This window comes from Mastigoproctus giganteus, chromosome 1, assembly GCF_048544385.1.
Source record: "Mastigoproctus giganteus isolate SK-2022 chromosome 1, ASM4854438v1, whole genome shotgun sequence".
In the NCBI taxonomy this organism is placed as follows: domain Eukaryota; kingdom Metazoa; phylum Arthropoda; class Arachnida; order Uropygi; family Thelyphonidae; genus Mastigoproctus; species Mastigoproctus giganteus.
In genome coordinates this window covers 221,043,298-221,063,953 of record NC_143575.1, presented here as the reverse complement: position 1 = coordinate 221,063,953, position 20,656 = coordinate 221,043,298, and the positions used below count along the sequence as shown (strand labels likewise).

The window sequence follows — 20,656 nt, the reverse complement described above, 5'->3', positions numbered from 1 at the left end:
ATTTCAAAACAATTGAAATTAGTAAATCTATATGATTGCCATTTTCTAGGCATACAACTGTCTGATTTATTTATTAATTTTTTTTAAATCTAATGAGATGTGTGGTAAATCACTTTCAGTCAGAGACAAAGGAGCAGTCCAAACAGTGAAAACACAGCTTTTCTACCTCTCTAAAGAAAGCAAAGTTGATTCCTTCTGCTGGAAAGGCCTTGGCATCAGTGTTTTGGGAAATTGATGGAGTACTGCTAGTAGATTACCTACAGGAATGCTGACAATCACAGGAACATATTACGCAGACAAAGTATTTGCATATAAACATTGAATACAAATGCCAAGGAAAATTCAGCAAAGAAGTTTTGTTTCAAATAGACAACGACTGCTGACAAGTCTCTCATTGCCACTACTCTACTGCACGTGTGTGGATTTTAAATCGTGGGCTATTCCTCCATATAGTACACATGGGAAACAGCAACCCCAGAGCAACGTATCAACTCTGTGGTACTACACTGACAGTGGTAGAGAATGAAAGGGACTTGGGGGTGGTTGTGCAGGCAGATATGAAGTTCTCTGAGCAGTGCAGAGGGGCTGCAAGAGTAGCTCATGGAGTATTGTCAATGATACACAGGAATTTTTCCAGCAGGGATAAGGAGGTGATTATTCCCTTGTATAAGGCAATGGTCAGGCCACACCTAGAGTACTGTATACAGGTCTGGAGGCCTCATTTCAAGAAGGATGTAGAGCTGTTTGTTGTTGTTTTGTTGGTTTTTTAGGAGCATTAGCAACTAAGGCCATATTGCTCCGGGATATGCGGTGGTCATTCCTTGACCTTTCCGCATCCTGCGTATTTGGTGGTGACGGGCTCGAACCCCGGTCTAATCAAGAAGCGCGTGCTGCGCACTGCTGCTCCTTCCCACCTGGCTACGGAGGCGCCGATGTAGAGCTGCTGGAACGAGTACAGAGAAGGGCAACAATATTAGTGAATGGAACAAAGGGGTGCTCTTACGAAGAAAGGCTTAAGTTTTGCAAATTACAGTGTCTGGAGACTAGGCACCAGCGAGGTGATCTGATAGAGGTGTATAAAGCCTTGAATGGTTTGAGCATGCTCAATGCTGATGGGATTCTTCCTCTAGCTCAGAATAATCACCTGAGAAGGCATAAATTCAAATTGAGGAAAGACAGATGTAGGATAGACGTGTGGAAATTTGCCTTTAGCCAGCGGGTGGTTGGTTGGTGGAACAGACTTCCATCCCTTGTCGTGGAGGTTGATAGCCTAAATAAGTTTAAGGCTCAGCTGGACAGGTATTTTGAACGAACAGAGGGGTGAAGTGGAAGTGGGGGGTTTTTTTTTTTTTTTTGGCTGATGCTGCATAAGCTTGCTTTCTTGCATCAAATGCCTCTACTAATGCTAATGCTAATAATCCTAGGTGCTCACATCTGGTGAGTATAATCTTGGCACACCCAGGGTACAGAGCTTTATATCGTCATTCTTCTCTTTCTTGGTGATTCCCTTGTCTCTCTCTCTTTCTCTCTCTCTCTCTCTCTCTCTCTCTCTCTCTCTCTCTCTCTCAGGGTAACTTTTAGAATTTTTTTTTTTTTTTGGCTGGTGCAGCAAAAGCCTTAGGCTTCCTTACACAATACGGCTAATAATAATAATAATATTCACCAGATCTAGCACTATCAGACCTTCACCTACTTCGAAAAAATACCTGCCTGGCAATCAGTAACATCACTGTTGTGTGGATGCATTCCTGGAGGCCCAAGAGAAAGCTTCCTTTACAGCTAGAATCAACACATTGCATGAATGGCAAAAGTGTATTTAACTTCAGGGAGGATTATGTTAACATTTTATCAGACTCCTGGAATAAATCCTTCATATTTAGGCCACAAACATTTTAAACGCCTCTTGTATATAAATAGTAGGCACTTCCCAAAGAACAGGTTATATACAGCTTACACTGTTTGAAAGGATGTACCTATATTTATTCTATGGGCAGTAATAAATATTTTTTATTTATTTATTATTTTTTTTATTATATATATATATTATTTATTTTTTTTTTTTTTTGAGGGGGAGACATTTTTAGTAATTTTTGCTGCTTTTTGTTCCAATCTACCTCCAATTTGTTTAGGAAGTTTCATAGTTTTCCTGCTCTTGCTATGAATGGAAGGTACGTTGTTCAGAATGGCTGGATATTAAATAAAATAAAGTATGTTATTCAATTGTTATTATGAAGTACGGCATGAAAATATTTACATATAGTTATGTTCTATAATTCAGACTACCGTTTCTCCCTATTAGTCCAAATTACCTAGGTTTTTACTGCAGGTGATTCATAGAGCACACTGAACTGAAAACCATAATTTTTTTTGAAGGATTACCTGTCTGATTAGATTGCAGTATAATACACAAGGTTAAATAAGGTGGAAGCCGCTGTAATTAATGCAGTATTTATATGTGGTTAAAGTGTGTCAACAGGTTTAGTAGTACACGTTAAACTACGTATTGAAATATATTAATATGTTCTGTTAAATTATTATCATTTTTTCAATTCTGTTGGTTACATCAGTATTTAGTAAATTCATATGAATTATTCAGTTCTTAACTCATCTAATTTTATCTGTGAAAATAAAGCTATTTAGCAGTGCATGTCAAGCATGTGACAACAAGCAAGATAACTTCTGTTGTATCCACACCAAGCTCATTATGTGTCACATAACAGCAAGATATGCTGTGGGCTACTCATATTTGTTGTGTGAGTTCTGCAGTGAATTATACAAAATATTTAAGTGTGTCTCATTCTGCACTGCCCTGTGTCATACCCACAATTTTCTGTTTGACCAAAATATCAAGATTTTTAAAGAACAAAAGCAATACTGTGTATCCCAATGTTGCTGTGCTATGCTATGCTATCCATTCGACATTCTGATGTATACCAATGCCTCTAGGGCTGATAACAGCATATGTCGATGATGGCAAAGAACACTGAAGTTATGAATGATTTGCAGGAAAGAATGGAATTTAATCTGGATTTTAAAATACCTACAAATGAACCACATTTAATTACACTGGCAGAAATGAATGATCATGTTACGGATCTAGGTTTTCTGAAACATTTGTTGGAGCTCCTAGGATCCCAAATGTGAAGTTAGAATCTCCTACAACATAAATATAACCATTTGATGTAATTAAGAAAAAGAATTAGTGGAATACTTCAGTGCTGATGGTAACAACAACCTCACTGACTACCTTGGTATTAGCGGCTTTATGAAGGACCATAGCTATGAACAAAACAAGGAGTGAACAAGACTAGTCATCGATGTGCCTAAACTGAGTCAGAAGGCAGTTTTCCTAAACAATGGAAATATATTACTGCTCCATCCCAGTTGCTCATGAAGCTCTAGTTAAAGAATCATATCAGAAAACATCTTTTGAAATATATAATTATAATAAATTATATCCATGAAAGAGGTAATTAACCAAGCTACAAAAAATTTTGCTGCTTTCTTTGTGAATGAAATAGCCATGACAGGGATTACTATTATGTTGCCTAAAACATTCTAAGGAAAACAGAAAAAAAAAAAAAGTTATACAGAAAAACCTTGTGAACCCAATAAAAAGGTGTTTTTATCACTATAACATATAAAACTAGGTCTTGTGAATGAAATGAGCAGAAATGGATCTAGTGTCCAGTACATTAAATCAAAATTTCCATGTACGAGCTCTGACAAAATTGAAAGGAGCATATCTGTAGAATCTATAATAATAGAGTTCAATATGATATTACCAATGCATCTCTTGGATTCATATGTGGTTTTCTTCATCAAAATCTTAGGAGCTGTGACTGGCAAGCATGGTGGGCACTTTCACTAGGCCATTTTAGCTATAAAATAAAGATATCAGGGTAAATGGATAATTGCGATGCTCAAAGATTACTGTTGGAATTCGAAAAGAAAAGTCAATGACATTTGATACGAGAGAAAATCCACAACATGCCATTTTGTTCTCAGATGTTAAACTTCTGTAAGTAACTACTAAGAAATATAGCAGAACACGTTTACCTTGTATTCTATATAAACATATAGTGTTTGTTATAGCCACATTATATGACAAAAGTATTGAGATACTCCTCCATGAATATTTTTAACTGTGCTAGAAGTACCACACAATGTATTGGCACAGACAAATCAATATGAATCTTGTGGTCTACAGGTGCAGTAGCATATTACATGCCAATGCAGTTATAGATCAGACTTTCAATATGGGATAATGGTTGGACACTACATCAGTAATCTTTTGGTACATGTAAATGCAACTCTTCTCAATAACATCTGCTACTGTAGATTTTCTGAATCCAATCGGTGGATGCTAAGAATCCACAGTGGATTCAGGGGAAGGCAACTACAATAATCTTAGTTTTTAAATTCCTTCCAGTGTGACCAATTAATGTAGTACCAGCTACAAATTCTAAATGAAAAGCAAAAGAATTCAGGGAACTAATCACAGGCGCTACTACTTTTTATCCAACTAAGACATACTATTCAAGGTTTAGACCTAAATGGATGTCAGATGAAACAATGAGACTAGCATCAGAGAAACAAAATACATGTGTTAATTATAAATTAGCAGGAATACACAAACCTACAGTAAATATAAATAGTCTGTAATCAAGTCACTAAGACTAAGAGAGTTAAGGCAGATTATGGGAAATCTCTGTCTAAGAATGAAAAAAAAGTAGCAATGAATTCTTTGACTGTGTTAACATTAGAAGAAAAGGAACAAACCACACTAGCCTTGCGAAAAAGATATGAATAGCACAACTACTAATCAGATTGCTGACAAATCAAATAAACATTTTGCATTGACAGTCATGTGAAAAGAAGGAATACTAGAAGCATACCAAGTTATAACTGGGAGCTAAATGATTTTGTCATAATTGAGAAGGTGAAAAAGAAATTGTTGATGTTAAAAGCAGAAAGGGTGATCGTGGCTGATGGAATCTATCCAATTATATTAAAAGAAACAACAAAAGACAAACAGTAGCCATAATTATAAGAGCATTCTTGGATTCAGAGGAGGTTGCTATAGACTACGGAAGTGCAAATGTGCAATATTTTGGGGGATCAAAAAGTAAAGTAAAAAATTACAGGCCTACAATCTTGACTTCTGCTTCAGGGAACATAATGGAGTCAGTGGTTAAAGAAGTATTGTAGGGGTTATCTTGACAAGAATGGATTTATATAGTAAACATGATGTGAATTTATTGTAACTGGATGTAAAAAAACAAATCTGACATCATATACAGTAGATGTCTTCTTACAGTGATTAAATGGACAAAAAAAACAAAAAAAAAAAAAAATATCTGGCTATACAAATTTCAGTCAGCAAGCAAAGAGGAGATTTTTTTTTTTTTTTTTTCAATGAAATTATCTAAATTGTTGCTTTATGTTGCTATTATAACGATATAGATGGGGTTTTAATAAATAATACGTAAAAAAATGTGTTCTTGATCTGTCCTTTTTCAAGAAAATATATAAGTTAAAATAGATAAGTGTTATACTTTAATAAAAAAAAATTAAAAAAAAAAAAAAAAATTAAGTAAAATATGCCCCCTTTGGAAACCTGCACAAAAAATAAAAAATAATTAAAACATAAACACAACTAATCATTATACTTTAATAAAAAAAAAATTTTTAATTGAAACAAAAAATTTATTTAGTAATCTATTCTAAAAAAAAAAAAAAAAGCAACCCCATCTATCAACTCAATGAACAGTAAAACATTTGGATTGATGATGAGGTGACAAATTAGCATTAGTAGAGACATATGATGAAAGAAAGCAAGCTTATATAGAAACAGTAAAAAAAAAAAAAAATCCCATTTCACCCATCCATTTGAAGGGTGAAATGGATGAAACTAGAAAGTGGACAAGGTTCTTCCAAAACCTTGTCTAGTTCTGTCTTGAACTTATTTAAGTTGTTGATCTCCATTACAACAGAGGAAAGTTTCTGCTAACTATCAACCAGCTGGCTAAAGGCAAATTTCTGCACATCTATTCTACAAATGTCTTTCCTCAATTTGAATTTATTTCCAGTCAGGTGAGTAATCCGACTAAGAGGAAAAATTCCATCAGCATTGAGTCTGCTCAAACCATTCAAGGCCTTTTATACACCTCAATTAGATCACCTCACAGGTGCCTAGTCTCCAGACACTGCAATTTGCAGAATTTTAGCCTGTTTTGGTAACAGCAACTTTGTTCACTCACCAATCTTGTTGCCCTTCTTTGTACTCATTCCAGCAGCTCTACATCCTTCCTAAAATAAGGCCTCCACACCTGATGCAGTACTCAAGGTGTGGCCTAATCATTGCCTTATACAAGGGGCCAATCACCTTCTTATCTTAGTCCTGCTAGCAAAATTCCTGTACATCACTGAAAAGACACCATGAGCTACTTGTACAGCATGTTTGCACTGCTCAGCAAACTTCACATCTGACATTCAATTATCCCCAGGTCCTTTTCATTCTCCAATACCTTCTGTGTAGTACCACCCAGTTGGTATGTTACTCTGGGTTTAATGCTCCCCATATGCAGTACTTTACATATGTCAATGTTAAACTTCAGTTGCCACCTCTCAGCCCATCTGCTCAACTTTTATAGATCCTATTACAGCAGTCTACTATCATTACTGTCATTAACAATCCCACCAACATTTGTAACGTCTACAAACTTAGACATTAACCCAGATATACCTTCAATATCATTGACAAATATAGAAAACAACAATGGGCCCAACACTGAACCCTGGGGAACTCCACTAATAATAATAGTCCATGAAGACCAGCATCCATTAATTACCACTCTCTGTCTTCTCCCACTCAACCATTCTTTTATCCATTGTAGCAATTAGCCCTTAATGCGACATTGCTCCAATTGCACAAGTAGTATTACTTATGCAACTGTATCAAAAGCTTCGTAAAATCCAAGTATATGATATCAAAATTATTTTTTGCATCTAGTTCCTTTGTGACCACATCATAGTATCCAATCAAACTGGACAGACAAGACTTCCCCATCACAAACCTGTGCTGCATCTGAACTATAACTGCAGTTTTGTCTAGATGATCCTGCATTCCTTTTTTAACCAGTGACTCCATTATTTTCCCTGGAACAGAAGTTAAATTAACAGGTGTGTAATTACTTGTCACCCTTTGTGAATTGGGGACACATTTGCACATCTTCAGTCCACGGGGACCTCCCCTGAGTCCAAGAAAGCTTTCATAATTATGGCTAAGGGTTTGCTTCTTTCCTTCGCCACCTCCTTTAATATAACTGGATACATCCCATCCACTGCAGGTGCCTTTATGTTCAATTTTAAAAATTTCTCCTCCACTTTGCTCTCTAAATGAGTTATTACAAAATTATTTAGCTGCCACCAGAGGCTGATAAGCTTCTGACCTCCACTTTCCTTACACTCTTCCACATATGTGAATGTACATGCAAAATATTCATTTAGTTTGTCAGCTACCTCAGCAGGTTCATGAACAATCGAACCGTCAATGTCAAGTGGACCAATCTGATTCATCCCCTTCCTTCTAAAGTTAATATACAATAAAGAAGTCTTTGCTTCCTTTGCCAAAGATTTCTCATAAACTGCCTTCGCTTGTCTATCCTCCTTTGTGACTTGATTACAGACTAGCTTGAATCTTCGTGCATGGGATGCATATAAATTATCAGGCGATACAGAAGCCTATGGCAGAGGCTAAAGGAGGTGGCAAAGGAAGTATGCAAACCCTTAGCCATAATTATGAGATCATCCTTGGACTCAGGGGAGGTCCCCACCGACTGGAGATGTGCAAATGTATCCCCAATTCACAAAGGGTGCCACGAGTAATTACAGACCAGTTAGTTTGACTTCTGTTCAGGGTAAAATAATGGGGTCACTGGTTAAAGATGCATTGCAGGATCATCTAGACAAGACTGCACCAATAATTCAGACACAGCATGGGTTTGTTAAGGGAAAGTTTTGTCTGACAAATTTGATTGGTTGTTATGATGTAGTTACAAAGGAACTGGTTGCTAAAAATAATTTTGATATCATATACTTGGATTTCAGGAAAGCTTTTGACATTGTTGCACATGGAAGACTACTGTACAAATTGGAGCAGAATGATATTAAGGGTAAATTGCTACAATGGATAAAAGGATGGTCCAGTGGGAGAAGATAATCAAATTTGTCTTGTCTGACAAATTTGATTGGTTGTTATGATGTAGTTACAAAGGAACTGGTTGCAAAAAATAATTTTTATTATCATATACGTGGATTTCAGGAAAGCTTTTCACATTGTTTCGCATGCAAGACTACTGTACAAATTGGAGCAGAATGGTATTAAGGGTAAATTGCTACAATGGATAAAAGGATGGTTCAGTGGGAGAAGACAGAGAGTGGTAATCAATGGGTGCTGTTCTTTGTGGGCAAATGTTATTAGTGGAGTCCCACAGGGTTCAGTGTTGAGTCCACTGTTGTTTTGTATATTTATCAATGATATTGATGAAAGTATATCAGGCTTATGGTTGAAGTTTGCAGATGATACAAAGGTTGGCAGGATTGTTAATGACAGTAATGGCAGGATTGTTAATGACAGTAATGGCAGTGTGCTACTGCAACAGGATCTAGAAAATTTGGGCAGATGGGATGAGAAGTGGCAATGAAGTTTAACCTTGACAAATGCAAAGTACTGCATATGGGTAGAAGTAACCCCAGAGAAATGTACAACTGTGTGATACTACATTTAAGGTGGTAGAAAATGAAAGACCTTGGAGTAATTGTGCAGTCAGATATGAAATGTTCTGAGCAATGCAGACAGGCTGCCAGGGCAGGTCATGGGGTTTTCTCAATGATATATAGGAATTTTGCTAGCATGGAAAAGGAAGTGATTGTCCCTCTGTATAAGGCAATGGTCAGGCCATGCCTTGAGTACTGCGTACAGGTATGGAGGCCTCATTTTAGGAAGGATGTAGATTTGCTTGAGCGTGTACAGAGAAGGGCAACAAGATTGGTGAGGGGAATGAAGAGATCCTCTTACCAAGAGAGGCTTAAGTTCTGCAAATTGCAATGGCTGGAGACTAGGCACCTGCTCGGTGATCTGTTTGAGGTGTATAAGGCCTTGAATGGGTTGAGCACGCTGAATTCTGATGGGATTCTTCAGCTTGTTAAGATTACAAACCTAAGGGGAAATAAATTCAAATTAAGGAAAGACAAATGTACAATAGATGTGCGGGAATTTGCCTTTAGCCAGCGGGTGGTTAATTGCTGGAACAAACTTCCATCTGTCGTTGTGGAAGTTGATAGGTTGAATAAATTTAAGGAGAAACTGGACAAATATTTAGAGGGAATGGTTGCGTGAATTTTTTTTTTTTTTTTTTTTTTTTTTTGGCTGATGCTGCATAAGCTCATACACTGCTTTCTTGCATCACATGCCACTACTACTACTACTACTACAACCATTGGCTTCTGTGTCACCTGATAATTTATATGCATGCCATGCATTTTTCTTCTCTACCACAAGTCTCATTAGTTCATCTGCCATCCATTTAGGCCAAAAGCTTGAAGAATATTTCTTAGCTGGTATGAAAAGCCTAGTAGTTTCCAAAGTTACTTCCATGAATGCTTCCCATTTAGAATTTGCTGTTCGTAACATCATCAGTTGGTCTCACTGTATAGAATTTAAAAACAGTCTGAGACCACCATAATCACCTTTAAGAAAGCAAAAACCCTTGCTTTTATTGCTGATGGTAGTTACATCTTTAAGTAAAACCCACATCAGCACACTGTGATCACTGCCACCTAGTGGTTTCCTTATCTGCAGATTCTTAATGCATGAAGAATCGCTGTCAATAATCAGATCAACAATATTACTCCCTCTAGTTGCCTCTTGAACATGCTGCTGTAGTAAACAATCATCCAATAAATCAAAAAAAAAAAAGCCTTGCTAGTATGTGAGTGACCAACTCAAGTTCCAGTAAATGTCTGGGGAGTTAAAATCCCTCATCATAAAACAATCTGATTTAGTGGCCCACTATTTCTCTGTACAGTTGTTCATTGTACTCATCAGTCATTAAGCCTATAACACACTCCTACTCTGAATTTTGCTTTGCCAGTGCTTATGTCACACCAAACTAACTCAACTTTTCACTATCCACTCACGTCAGTTGGATGCACTTCCTTAGATTTTTTATATTTTTCTTAACTAACAGCATAACCCCTAATCCCGTCCTATACTATCTATCCTTTCTGTACTCCCCGAATTCCAATTTTGTATTCCTTATTTCTGTGTGACACCATGTCTCTGATATCCCAACAATATTTGCCTTTGATGTCTTGACCAGCACCTCAAATTCAAGGTACTGGTCTTGGAAAAGTGCATCATTTGAAAACAATAACAATTTTGATTTGTATGCCCCACAACAACTTCCTTCTGATTTTTTATCAAGAGACCTGTAGCCTCTGTATATATAGGTTCTGACAAAACTTCTTTGTCAATGTTGAGGATTTTTAATTCAAAAAGATGTCACCACAAGTCCCAGATTTTCTCCAATCTATGCCACTTCTTTGATTTTCTGTTGCTTAATGAGTTCGAGCCCTTCAAAATTGGGCACAACTTGGGGCCACCAATTTTTCCATGCCTCTGACAGTGATTCCTGACTCACATTCTCCCATGCATTGGAGCAAGTGGATGGGTGAAATAAGGGTGGTTTTTCTTTTGGCTGATGCTATATAAGCTTGCTTTCTTGCATCATATGCCTTTGCTAATACTTTACTAGTGTTATCTATAGCATCTCTATGTTATAGAACTTTCAGAATTCTTTTAATGATAGTTTGTCTTCTCCACTGGTTGCCACATAAACACTGTTGAAATGTGAGCTTATGGTGCTTTGTCTTGAAGTTTGCAATGACATAGTGATCCATTGGTTAAATCAACGAGGTTGTGTTGGGATAAAAATTTCAATTTTATTATATTTTTTACTTATTAGTCTTTTTTTATTATATTATATTAATCCTGGTGCATACCCAAGATCTAAGATATGAGCCACTGTAGTATTGGCAAATAGGAGAGCCTTCTTCAAGTTCTTATTCTGAAGATATTGTGCTACTGCCAATGTAACATAAATCACAAACCAATCTAATTTAAACAGGTTCTTTTGATATCTCGTGTCCTGGCAGCTTATGTTCATCAATATTAATGTCTTTTGGACATCTTTTTCAACAAGAGACCAGTTTTATAAAGAGATCAGGTTATTCACCCTCCAAGTTGAATGCTTGGAAGGGTGAAAAACCTTTGCAAGCTCTTCAAATTCTCCCATGAATTTGTTGGCTCCAGCTTTACCTGCTGATGCTGCCTCCTTGTGCCAGGTAATTAGTTTAATATCAGTTCTCTTCTTAAAATGCCTAAATCACCCACAATTTATTTGCTTTAAATTTGAGTACACAGTTTGGATCTTCATTTTTGTAATTAGCACAAATATTGTCCTCACCTTCTCGCAAATCGTTTCTGCCAACACATCAGTCTGCAAATTATTTGGGAAGTCTCTTTTCAGGGAGCAATAAAACTTTTGGCTTAATTGGCTCTTTAATAGCTTAACCATTTTTATAGCCATGTGCATCCTTTGCAATCTCATTGTATTTGTCCTCACTTATGACAATTTCTTTCACAGTTGTCCATGACATGATATTGCAGCATGTAATATCAACCATGTGTTCACCTCTTTTCAGCTTGTTCAATGACATTAAGTTTCATATACAAATGCTTTTTTTTTTTTTTTTTTTTTTTTAGATTCACTAGTATCACCTTTCCTTTTTTGGAGTGCACTAAACTAGGTATTTTCACAATTAAAAATTTTATATAATTTGAATTATTGTTATTATTTGTTAATAATAATGTATAGTATAACACATTGGTATCAACAATTCACCAATTAAAATAACTTATACTGAATCACTCAAGTTTGCTTTTAATAATAAAAACTGTTCAAATATTCTGTAATTCCAAAACACACATGGTACTCTATGAGTGCAACTTCTTCATTAGGAGTGCTTTGCATTACCATATAACATTTCCATGCATCCATGGTATATCCATGGTGTTTCCATGGTATATCTTGCACAAGATGAGATGAAAAATACATTAGGTGCATATTCTATTTAATATCTATTCTATGGCATGACATCTTGTGGGTTCAGTGTTTTGCACCCATGCATATAATTGCTTCTGATAGGTGGTATCAAATTTCACTTATTTGAACTTGGGGGGAATTGCATTTCTCAGAAAATTAGTCAAGCAGAATGGATCGAGATTTCCCCCTCCCCCATGTTACAAAAGAAAAAACACAGCAGTGCAGATGTCACAGTAAATGGTATCACAGTAAGTAGACACCCACTGTGCTTAAGATTTCAGCAGAGCTTTTGATAGTGTTCCATATGAAAACATGATATCAAACTGGTGTCAAGGGCTGTGTAGAGCATTAAAATTAATGTCACACTGCTCCCATTTGAGAAGTTAATGCTATGGATAAAGCGATAGCTAACTGGCAGAAGACAGAGTGGTCATAAATGGGCACTGCTCTTCTTTAGTCTAATGTTACTAGTGGAGCCCCTAGTTCAGTACTAGTCCCTTCACTGTTTTTGATATTTATTAATGATATTGTACATCAAGCCAATTTCTAAATTTTCAGATGATACAAAGGGTGGGAGGTGTGTTTAATGACAAGAATCAAGGTGTAATATTGCAACAAGACCTAGAAAAATTAGGCAGACTGGGGGGTTTAACACTGAAATGCAAAGTACTGAATGGGGGCAGCAGTAATCACAGAACTACATACCAATTATATAGTACTACGTTCAAGATGGTGGAGAACAAAATAGATCTAAGGGTAATTGTAGAGTCCAACACAAAGTTTTCTGAGCAATGCAGACAAGTTGCTAGCGAAATTACTAGAGGGGGATGGGCAGATGAGGTTGGTATGGCTTTTTTTTTTTTTTTTTTTTTGTTTTGTTTTTTTTTGCTGATGCTGTATAAGCTTGTTTCCTTGCATCATTTGCTACTATTACTACACTGGAAGTAAAGTAATGGATTAAATAAAATAAGAGGTGCTGGTTAATGATCTATCCTGCAATAGAATGAATAGATGATGTAGACAAAACATAGAAAGAAAATACTAAAACAAAATAAAAAAAAAAAAAAAGAAATGCATAAGTGACATTTACAAAAGGATATTAAATACAGATCAGCAAAACACTAATATCCTGAAAGATTCAGTGTGATACTAGCTTATGACATTCTATGATTTCTGATATAAAGGCACAATAACAACAAATTAGTATTTAGATTCTATTCCTGAATCAACTAGTCTCAGCAATCCTGTAGCTGGAACTAGTGTAGTCAGGTCTCTCATGAAGGGAATATTCATAGATGCTAAAAAGCATATGAACAGCTGTGTGTTATCTGCTTTCAAGCAAGTCAAATAATATTTTTCCATAAAAACTACTTGTTGACTTTGGTTAGCATTAGAATAGGTACATGATGCAAGAAAGCAAGTTTATATAGCATCAGCAAAAAAAAATAAAATAAAATAAAAATAAACCCCTTATTTCATCCATACACTCGCTCCAAATGTTTGTCAAGTTCTGCCTTGAATCTATTTAAGCTATCAACTTCTAAAACGACAGATGGAAGTTTGTTCCAGCAATCAATGACCCACTGGCAAAAGGCACACTTCCGCACATCTATCCTACAACCGTCTCTTCTCAATTTGAATGTATGCCCTCTCAGGCGATTATTCTGAGCAAGGGGAAGAATCCCATCAGCATTGAGCATACTCAAACCATTCAAGGCTTTATACACCTCAATCAGATCACCTCGCAGGTGCCTAGTCTCCAGACACTGTAATGGTTTAATAGCATTTCTTCGGCTTAATTCATTCATATTGAATAAACTGTAATTTGTAGTTTATTCATTACAGTTTATTCACATACTGAACAAATAACTGCATTTTTGTTTCAATCTGGATCTAAAATTCCTCCAAAAAACTGACTGTGATCCATGTCTTTCCAACATTCATTCCTGCTTCTGTTGCTATCTGACTTCTGCTAACAAATAGTTCCAATAACTATAACCAGTATTTCCAAAAACTGGACTACAACCAAAGATGAGATCATAAATAACCTTTTTAAAACTTATGCTAGCATTTAACTGCATTAGGTAAGTTTCTGTGCTCTGAATTAGTAAACATATGAATGCAGTAAGTATTCATATGAATACAGTAAGTATAATAAACTTGATTAAAATTTTCTTTTCAATAAATATAACTAGACCAAACTAGACTTTTGCACTCAAGAAATTATGTATAAAACTACCATGGTACAATTATCAGTCACACCTCTGGAAGTTATTCAAAAATATAACTTTTCCAGTCTTTCTGCAAGTTCTTAAATTCTTAAAGTATTTGCTTCATTACAAAGAGGAAGGCTTACCAACTATATTATAAAGTTGATTTGGCTTTAGCTATGATACTTACTACTGTTTTTAGCATAAATATTATTTAATTCTATAGCAACTCTCCATGCCACACTATCCCTCAGTTACTTTAAACATAGTTAAAACTAGCATACTGTTAATACTCTTTCCTGATCACAGGTACACTGATACATATATACATACATTCATATTTGATGTGAGGTTAATACCCACACACAAATTATTAGAAGCTTTAAAAAAAAAAAAAATAAAAGAATTTCAGGCAAAAAAACAAACAAACCTTCAATGTATTGGGAATTATTAAGGAGGTGTTATCAATAGCAGGAGGATGCTGGGGAGAGGTTAAGTTTTTCCTCATAACACTTGGTGAATGACTGGGAGTTCTTGGAGATTCTGGAGGCTATGTATAAAACAAAACATTAAAATTTAGAATCAACATGAGAGAGAGAGAGAGAGAGAGAGAGAGAGAGAGAGAGAGAGAGAGAGAGAGAGAGAGAATAATTTAATTATTATTGTAGAAGATAATACACTATTCTGCTCATGGTTTTCAAAAAACAAGAAAATATGCACTGGTTTAATATCGGAAATGACACCTCTTGTGAATGAGAACTATACTGAAACTTTTATGATAGGGCAAGGGCTGTGTAGAGCAATCTGAAATGCACTATAGTAGTTCTTGTGTTTTGGCAGTTTAATTTAAAAAATATACATATGCACTCACAGGCAACTGAAAGTTGAAAATGTGTTCCCAGAGAAAATAACTTTTAGTAACTCAACACTGAAAAAATTAAGTAGTACATCTGTATGTTTCAAATTCAGAAGGGAAGCTTTGAGTGGGGGTATTAATGTATACATAATTCATGTAATCCAATTTATTTAATTCAATATAAAATTTATCATAAAACCTTAAATGGCTTATCTTTGGATAAATTGTATTGTATTAAAATGCTACTTTCATCCGCGTCTAGGATGCATTTTATTACTATAATTTTCTGGATTCCACAGAGGTATACCTAGTGGTTGAGTAGTTTTGGAGAAATACATTTCAATGAATATTAAGCACTTATACCTGAATTTATTTACAGCTGTAAACATACATAATAACTAAAAAGATAGTGCCAGTGCTACAAATATAAAAAGCAGTCCAATTTGTTAAATATAAGCAAATTAAAATGAAAAAAGTCATAACAAATATCATGTACTGCTATGTCAACTTTAATTGCATGCCCAATAGAGTATCAGACAGATATAAATGAATACACTTCACAGAAAAAAAATACTTTTCCATTGGAGAATAACATAATATATATTAATTATTCTTTAAGGATTAATTAGCATAACTAATTTATGCTAATTAATTGGCACATGATGCAAGAAAGTAAGCTTATATAGAATCAGCCCCAAAAAAAAAAAAAAAACACCCCCCCCCCCCGTTTCACTGATCCATTCATTACAAATGTTTGTCTAGTTTTGCCTTGAATTTATTTAAGCTATCAACTTCCACAACAACAGATGGAAGTTTGTTCCAGCAATCAACTACCCGCTGGCTAAAGGCAAACTTCCGCACATCTATTCTACAACTGTCTTTCTTCAGTTTGAACCTATGCCCCCTCAGGTTTGTGATCTGAGCAAGAGGAGGAATCCCCTCATCATTAAGGCTGCTCAATCCATTCAAGGCCTTATACACCTCAATCAGATCGCCTTGCCGGTACCTAGTCTCCAGTCGCTGCAATTTTCAGAATTTAAGCTCTTTCTTTCCCTTCACCAGTCTTGCTGCCCTTCTCTGTACTCATTCTAGCAACTCAACATCCTTCCTAAAATGAGGCTTTCAGACCTACACAAAGTACTCAAGGTGTGGCCTAGCCATTGCCTTATACAAGGGGATAATCACCTCCTTATCCCTGCTGGCAAAATTTCTGTACATCATTGACAAGACCCCATGGCCTACTTTGGAAGCCTGTCTGCACTGCTCAGAAAACTTCATATCTGACTGCACAATTACCCCAATGTCTCTTTCATTTTCCATTACCCTGAGTGTAACACCACATAGTTGGTACATTTCTCTGGGGGTTACTGCTACCCACATGCAGTATTTTGCATTCGTCGATTTTAAACTTCAGTTGCCATTTCTCAGCCCATCTACCCATCTTTCCCAGATCCTGTTGCAGCAGCATACTGTCATTACTGTTATTAACAACCCTGCCAACCTTTGTATCATCTGCAAACTTTGACATTAAGCTTGATATACCTTCATTATCATTGATAAATATACAAAACAACAATGGGCCCAACACCGAACCCTGAGGGACACCACTAATAACATTAGTCCGCATAGAGCAGTACCCATTGACCACTCTGTCTTCTCCCACTCAACCATCCTTTTATCCATTGTAGCAACTTGCCCTTAATGCCATAATGCTCCAATTTGTACAGTAGTCTTCCATGTGCAACAGTATCAAAAGCTTTTCTGAAATCCAAGTATATGATATCAAAATTATTTTTTGCATCCAGTTCCTTTGTGACCACATCATAGTATCCAATCAAATTGGTCAGACAAGACTTCCCCTTGACAAACCCATGCTGTGTCTAATTGCTGCAGTCCTGTCTAAATGATCCTGCAATGTTTCTTTAACTGGTGACTCCATTATTTTCACTGAAACAGAAGTCAAACTTAACAGTTCTGTAATTACTCGTGTCACCCTTTGATCCCTCTTTGTGAATTTGAGATACATTTGCACATCTCCAGTCCTTGGGGACTTCCCCCAAATCCAAGGATGCTCTCTTAATTATGACTAAGGGTTTGCTTACTTCCTTTGCTGCCTCCTTTGATATAACTGGATAGATCCCATCCACCCCATATGCCTTTCTTCTGTTTAACTTCAACAATTTCTTCTCCACTTTGATCTCAGTTATTAAAAAATCATTTAATTCCCTGTTAGACTTTGATAAGCATCTGGCCCTCTCCACCCTGAATAACTTCTCATGTGTGAATGTAGATGCAAAATACTCATTTAATTCAGCAGCTATCTGAGAATGATCATCTACAGTTAAACCATTGATATCAATTGGACCAATCTGATTCATTCCCTTCCTTTTAGAGTTTATATAAGTAAAGAAGTCATTGCTGTTTTTCTTTGCATCCTTTGTTAACAAAGTTGATGCAATCTTTATCAATTTACATGACATTTTCACTTTATTACGTACTGTGGAATTATTGAATTATTTTCTCACACATATAATAAAAATCACCTGCAAAATATGATGTTCTATTATTCTCCTTATCTTGTGAACTTCTGTGTCCCTATGTGGTCTGTCAGAACATAAACAGAAAGAAGATTATTGTTTTGTAGCCGCAGTAACTATAGTAGAGAGAAAAACAATAGGCAGTCAAATCACCCACTTCACATTAAGCCTTGTCCGTAGTATTAGTATGGAATCTGAAGCAAGGTGAGTAATCTGTTTTCATCCCTACTTTAGTCATGTACACGACATCCCTACTTTAGTCATGTGGCAAAAAAAAACCTTTAGCTGTGTGTAATAAAGTGCATTCTTTTTGCACATCAGTAAGTCACTGTTTATGGAAAAAAGTAACTATGGATTTAATGAAGCATACATTTTTCCAGCTGTATTCATACTGATGTCAATGAGTCACTAGTTCCTACAAACTGGGGATTTCAGGAAAGCTTTTGATACTGATGTACATAAAAACTGCAATACAGATTGGAGCAGTGTGGAATCAAGGGCAAGTTACTGCTAAGAATAAAGATGGTTGAGTGGGAGAAGACAGAAAGTGGTTATTAATGGATATTGCTCTTCCTGGACTAATCTGGTACCCCAGTTGTTATTTTTTGTTATTTTGGGTTTTTTTTTTAGGAGCATTAGCAACTAAGGCCATATTGCTCTGGGATATGCGGTGGTCATTCCCTTGACCTTTCCGCATCCTCTGTATTTGGTGGTGACGGGCTCGAACCCCGGTCTAATCAAGAAGCGTGTGCTACGCACTGCTGCTCCTCCCCACCCGGCTACGGAGGCGCCAGGCACCCCAGTGGCTCACATCTGGTGAGTATGGGCTTGGCACACTCAGGATCCTGAGCTGGATATCATTATTCTTGGGATATTATCTCTTTCTTGGCGATTGCCTTCTGCTTCTCTCTCTCTCTCTCTCTCTCTCTCTCTCTCTCTCTCTCTCTCTCAGGGTAACTGAGGAATTTTTTTTTTTTTTTTGGCTGGTGCAGTATAAGCCTCAGGCTTCCTTGCACCATATAGCTAATAATAATAATAATAATAATTTAGTTACAATGCAACAAGTAACGACCATCCCGATCATCGTGTCAACCACAGGTATGGTGCCAAAGACCCTACATAACAGCCTAGCAGCAATATGTTTCCCAGCAAACACCTACAAGGAACTCCAGAAATTTGCAATCCTGAACACCTGCAGGATTGTCAGAGAGTTCCTCGACTAACAGTAACATCAGACATAACAATAACCACCCTGTGTACTTGGTAGCAATACCCGTAGTGAGGTGGAATCCCCAATCAGAAAGAAATAATATAAGAGCAGCAATAATAATAATAATAATAGGCAAATAATGCCACATTACAGTAAACCCCGCTATTCGCGGGGGTTACGTTCCTGAGAAATGTCGCGAATGCCGAAAACGCGAATACTGAATTATGGCTCCCATAGTAATAAAGGGGTTCCATTCCAAAGTATGAAATATATAAGAAAAACTAGTCTAAAATTTTGTCTATGTATGTATTATATGTACCTTCATAATATGACTATGTATATAGACAGTACATAGTGAAATGCAAGCACATGCCATCGAAATGAAAATAAGAAACAATTTAATATTAAATGTAATATTTATTAGAAATTTCAAACAAATCTTTCAAACCAGCGGCTTTGCTAGCAAAAAAAAAAACTTATCCCGCCAGTGCTATCACCAGTTTCGCTAAAGTGTTAATAAAGGAGTTTTGCCTTTTCACGAATGATGAGTGAACTTAACGGAATTTTATTTTGAGTTCGGTCTTCTATCCACAGATTTAAAGCGTTTTCCATTTTTTCTAATTTAACATCACGAGTTACAGAGCAAATTTTTGAAGCAATTAACCCGTTTTACGGACACTACGGCAGATTCTTTCTTCCGATTTCTTGATTGATCGTACTGTTGACTCATTGATTTTATAATGTTTTGCCACTGAAGAGACACCTTCACCATTAGAAATTTTGTCTAATAGCTCAATTTTATTCGCTAATGTCATCACCTTCTTTGATATTTTCACATTTCTCTTGTTATTCGTAGCCATATTTTTGTACGGGTTAGAAAGAACTTGTCCACAATAAAGTCACTTTCGTCCGTTAACATTCTTGAAAAAGTCTGTTTTACACTGCAAAACAGTAAATTTATCACTTTTGTAAGCATATAAATTTATCAATATCAATTTATAAATTCATATTGATAAATTGATAAATTTATTCAATTTATAAGCATATAAATTAAAAGCAAACGACGAAAACTTCCATTACAAGCGCATAACACATACTGTACAAGGATTAGTGAAAAACATCCACGCTCGCGATTTTGTCACCCCTCTCTCCCCACCCACTGAGCGCTGTTTTGATTGGGAAAGATAATTTTAGCCACACCCATGGTTTTTTATGGCGGATAATATTCACGGCACTTTGAAATTCACATTTTTTTTAGGTTTCATTTTATATTAAATCAGCAATTGCGAATACGCGAAACCGCGAATACAGATACCGCGAATAGCGGGGGTTTACTGTACCTTGACAACAATGGTGCAATGCTGGAGGCTATCCACACAGCTGTATACTGTGCTGCCACAGCAGCTACTAGGATTAATGGAAAAGAAGCAAGAGACCAGCAGCAGAAGAACCGAAAACAGAAGGAACTGCAGGGTAATAGAAGTAAGAAATTGATTGGAAAGGTGAAGAGCATCCTCAAGAGACAGCGTCCACAGCAAACATGAGACCAGAAAGCAGAGAATAGGAGAATACTTGGACACACTGAAGCAGAACTTCTTCACACTCAACAAGAGACTATGCCGATACAAAGATAGATCCCAGAGGAAAATAAACAACAGAATTTTCGATGAGGA

General features: G+C 36.3%; 1 protein-coding gene across 1 annotated transcript in view; it reads right to left on the bottom strand.

Annotated features, from left to right (window-relative positions):
• Window positions 1-20,656, bottom strand: part of Usp32 (Ubiquitin specific protease 32) — an 837,997-nt gene that overhangs the window by 496,405 nt on the left and 320,936 nt on the right. Inside the window, exon 14 of the mRNA XM_090368859.1 lies at window positions 14,811-14,930. Within this exon, the coding sequence (XP_090224985.1) occupies window positions 14,811-14,930 (120 nt within the window). The remainder of the gene's footprint in view (window positions 1-14,810; window positions 14,931-20,656) is intronic.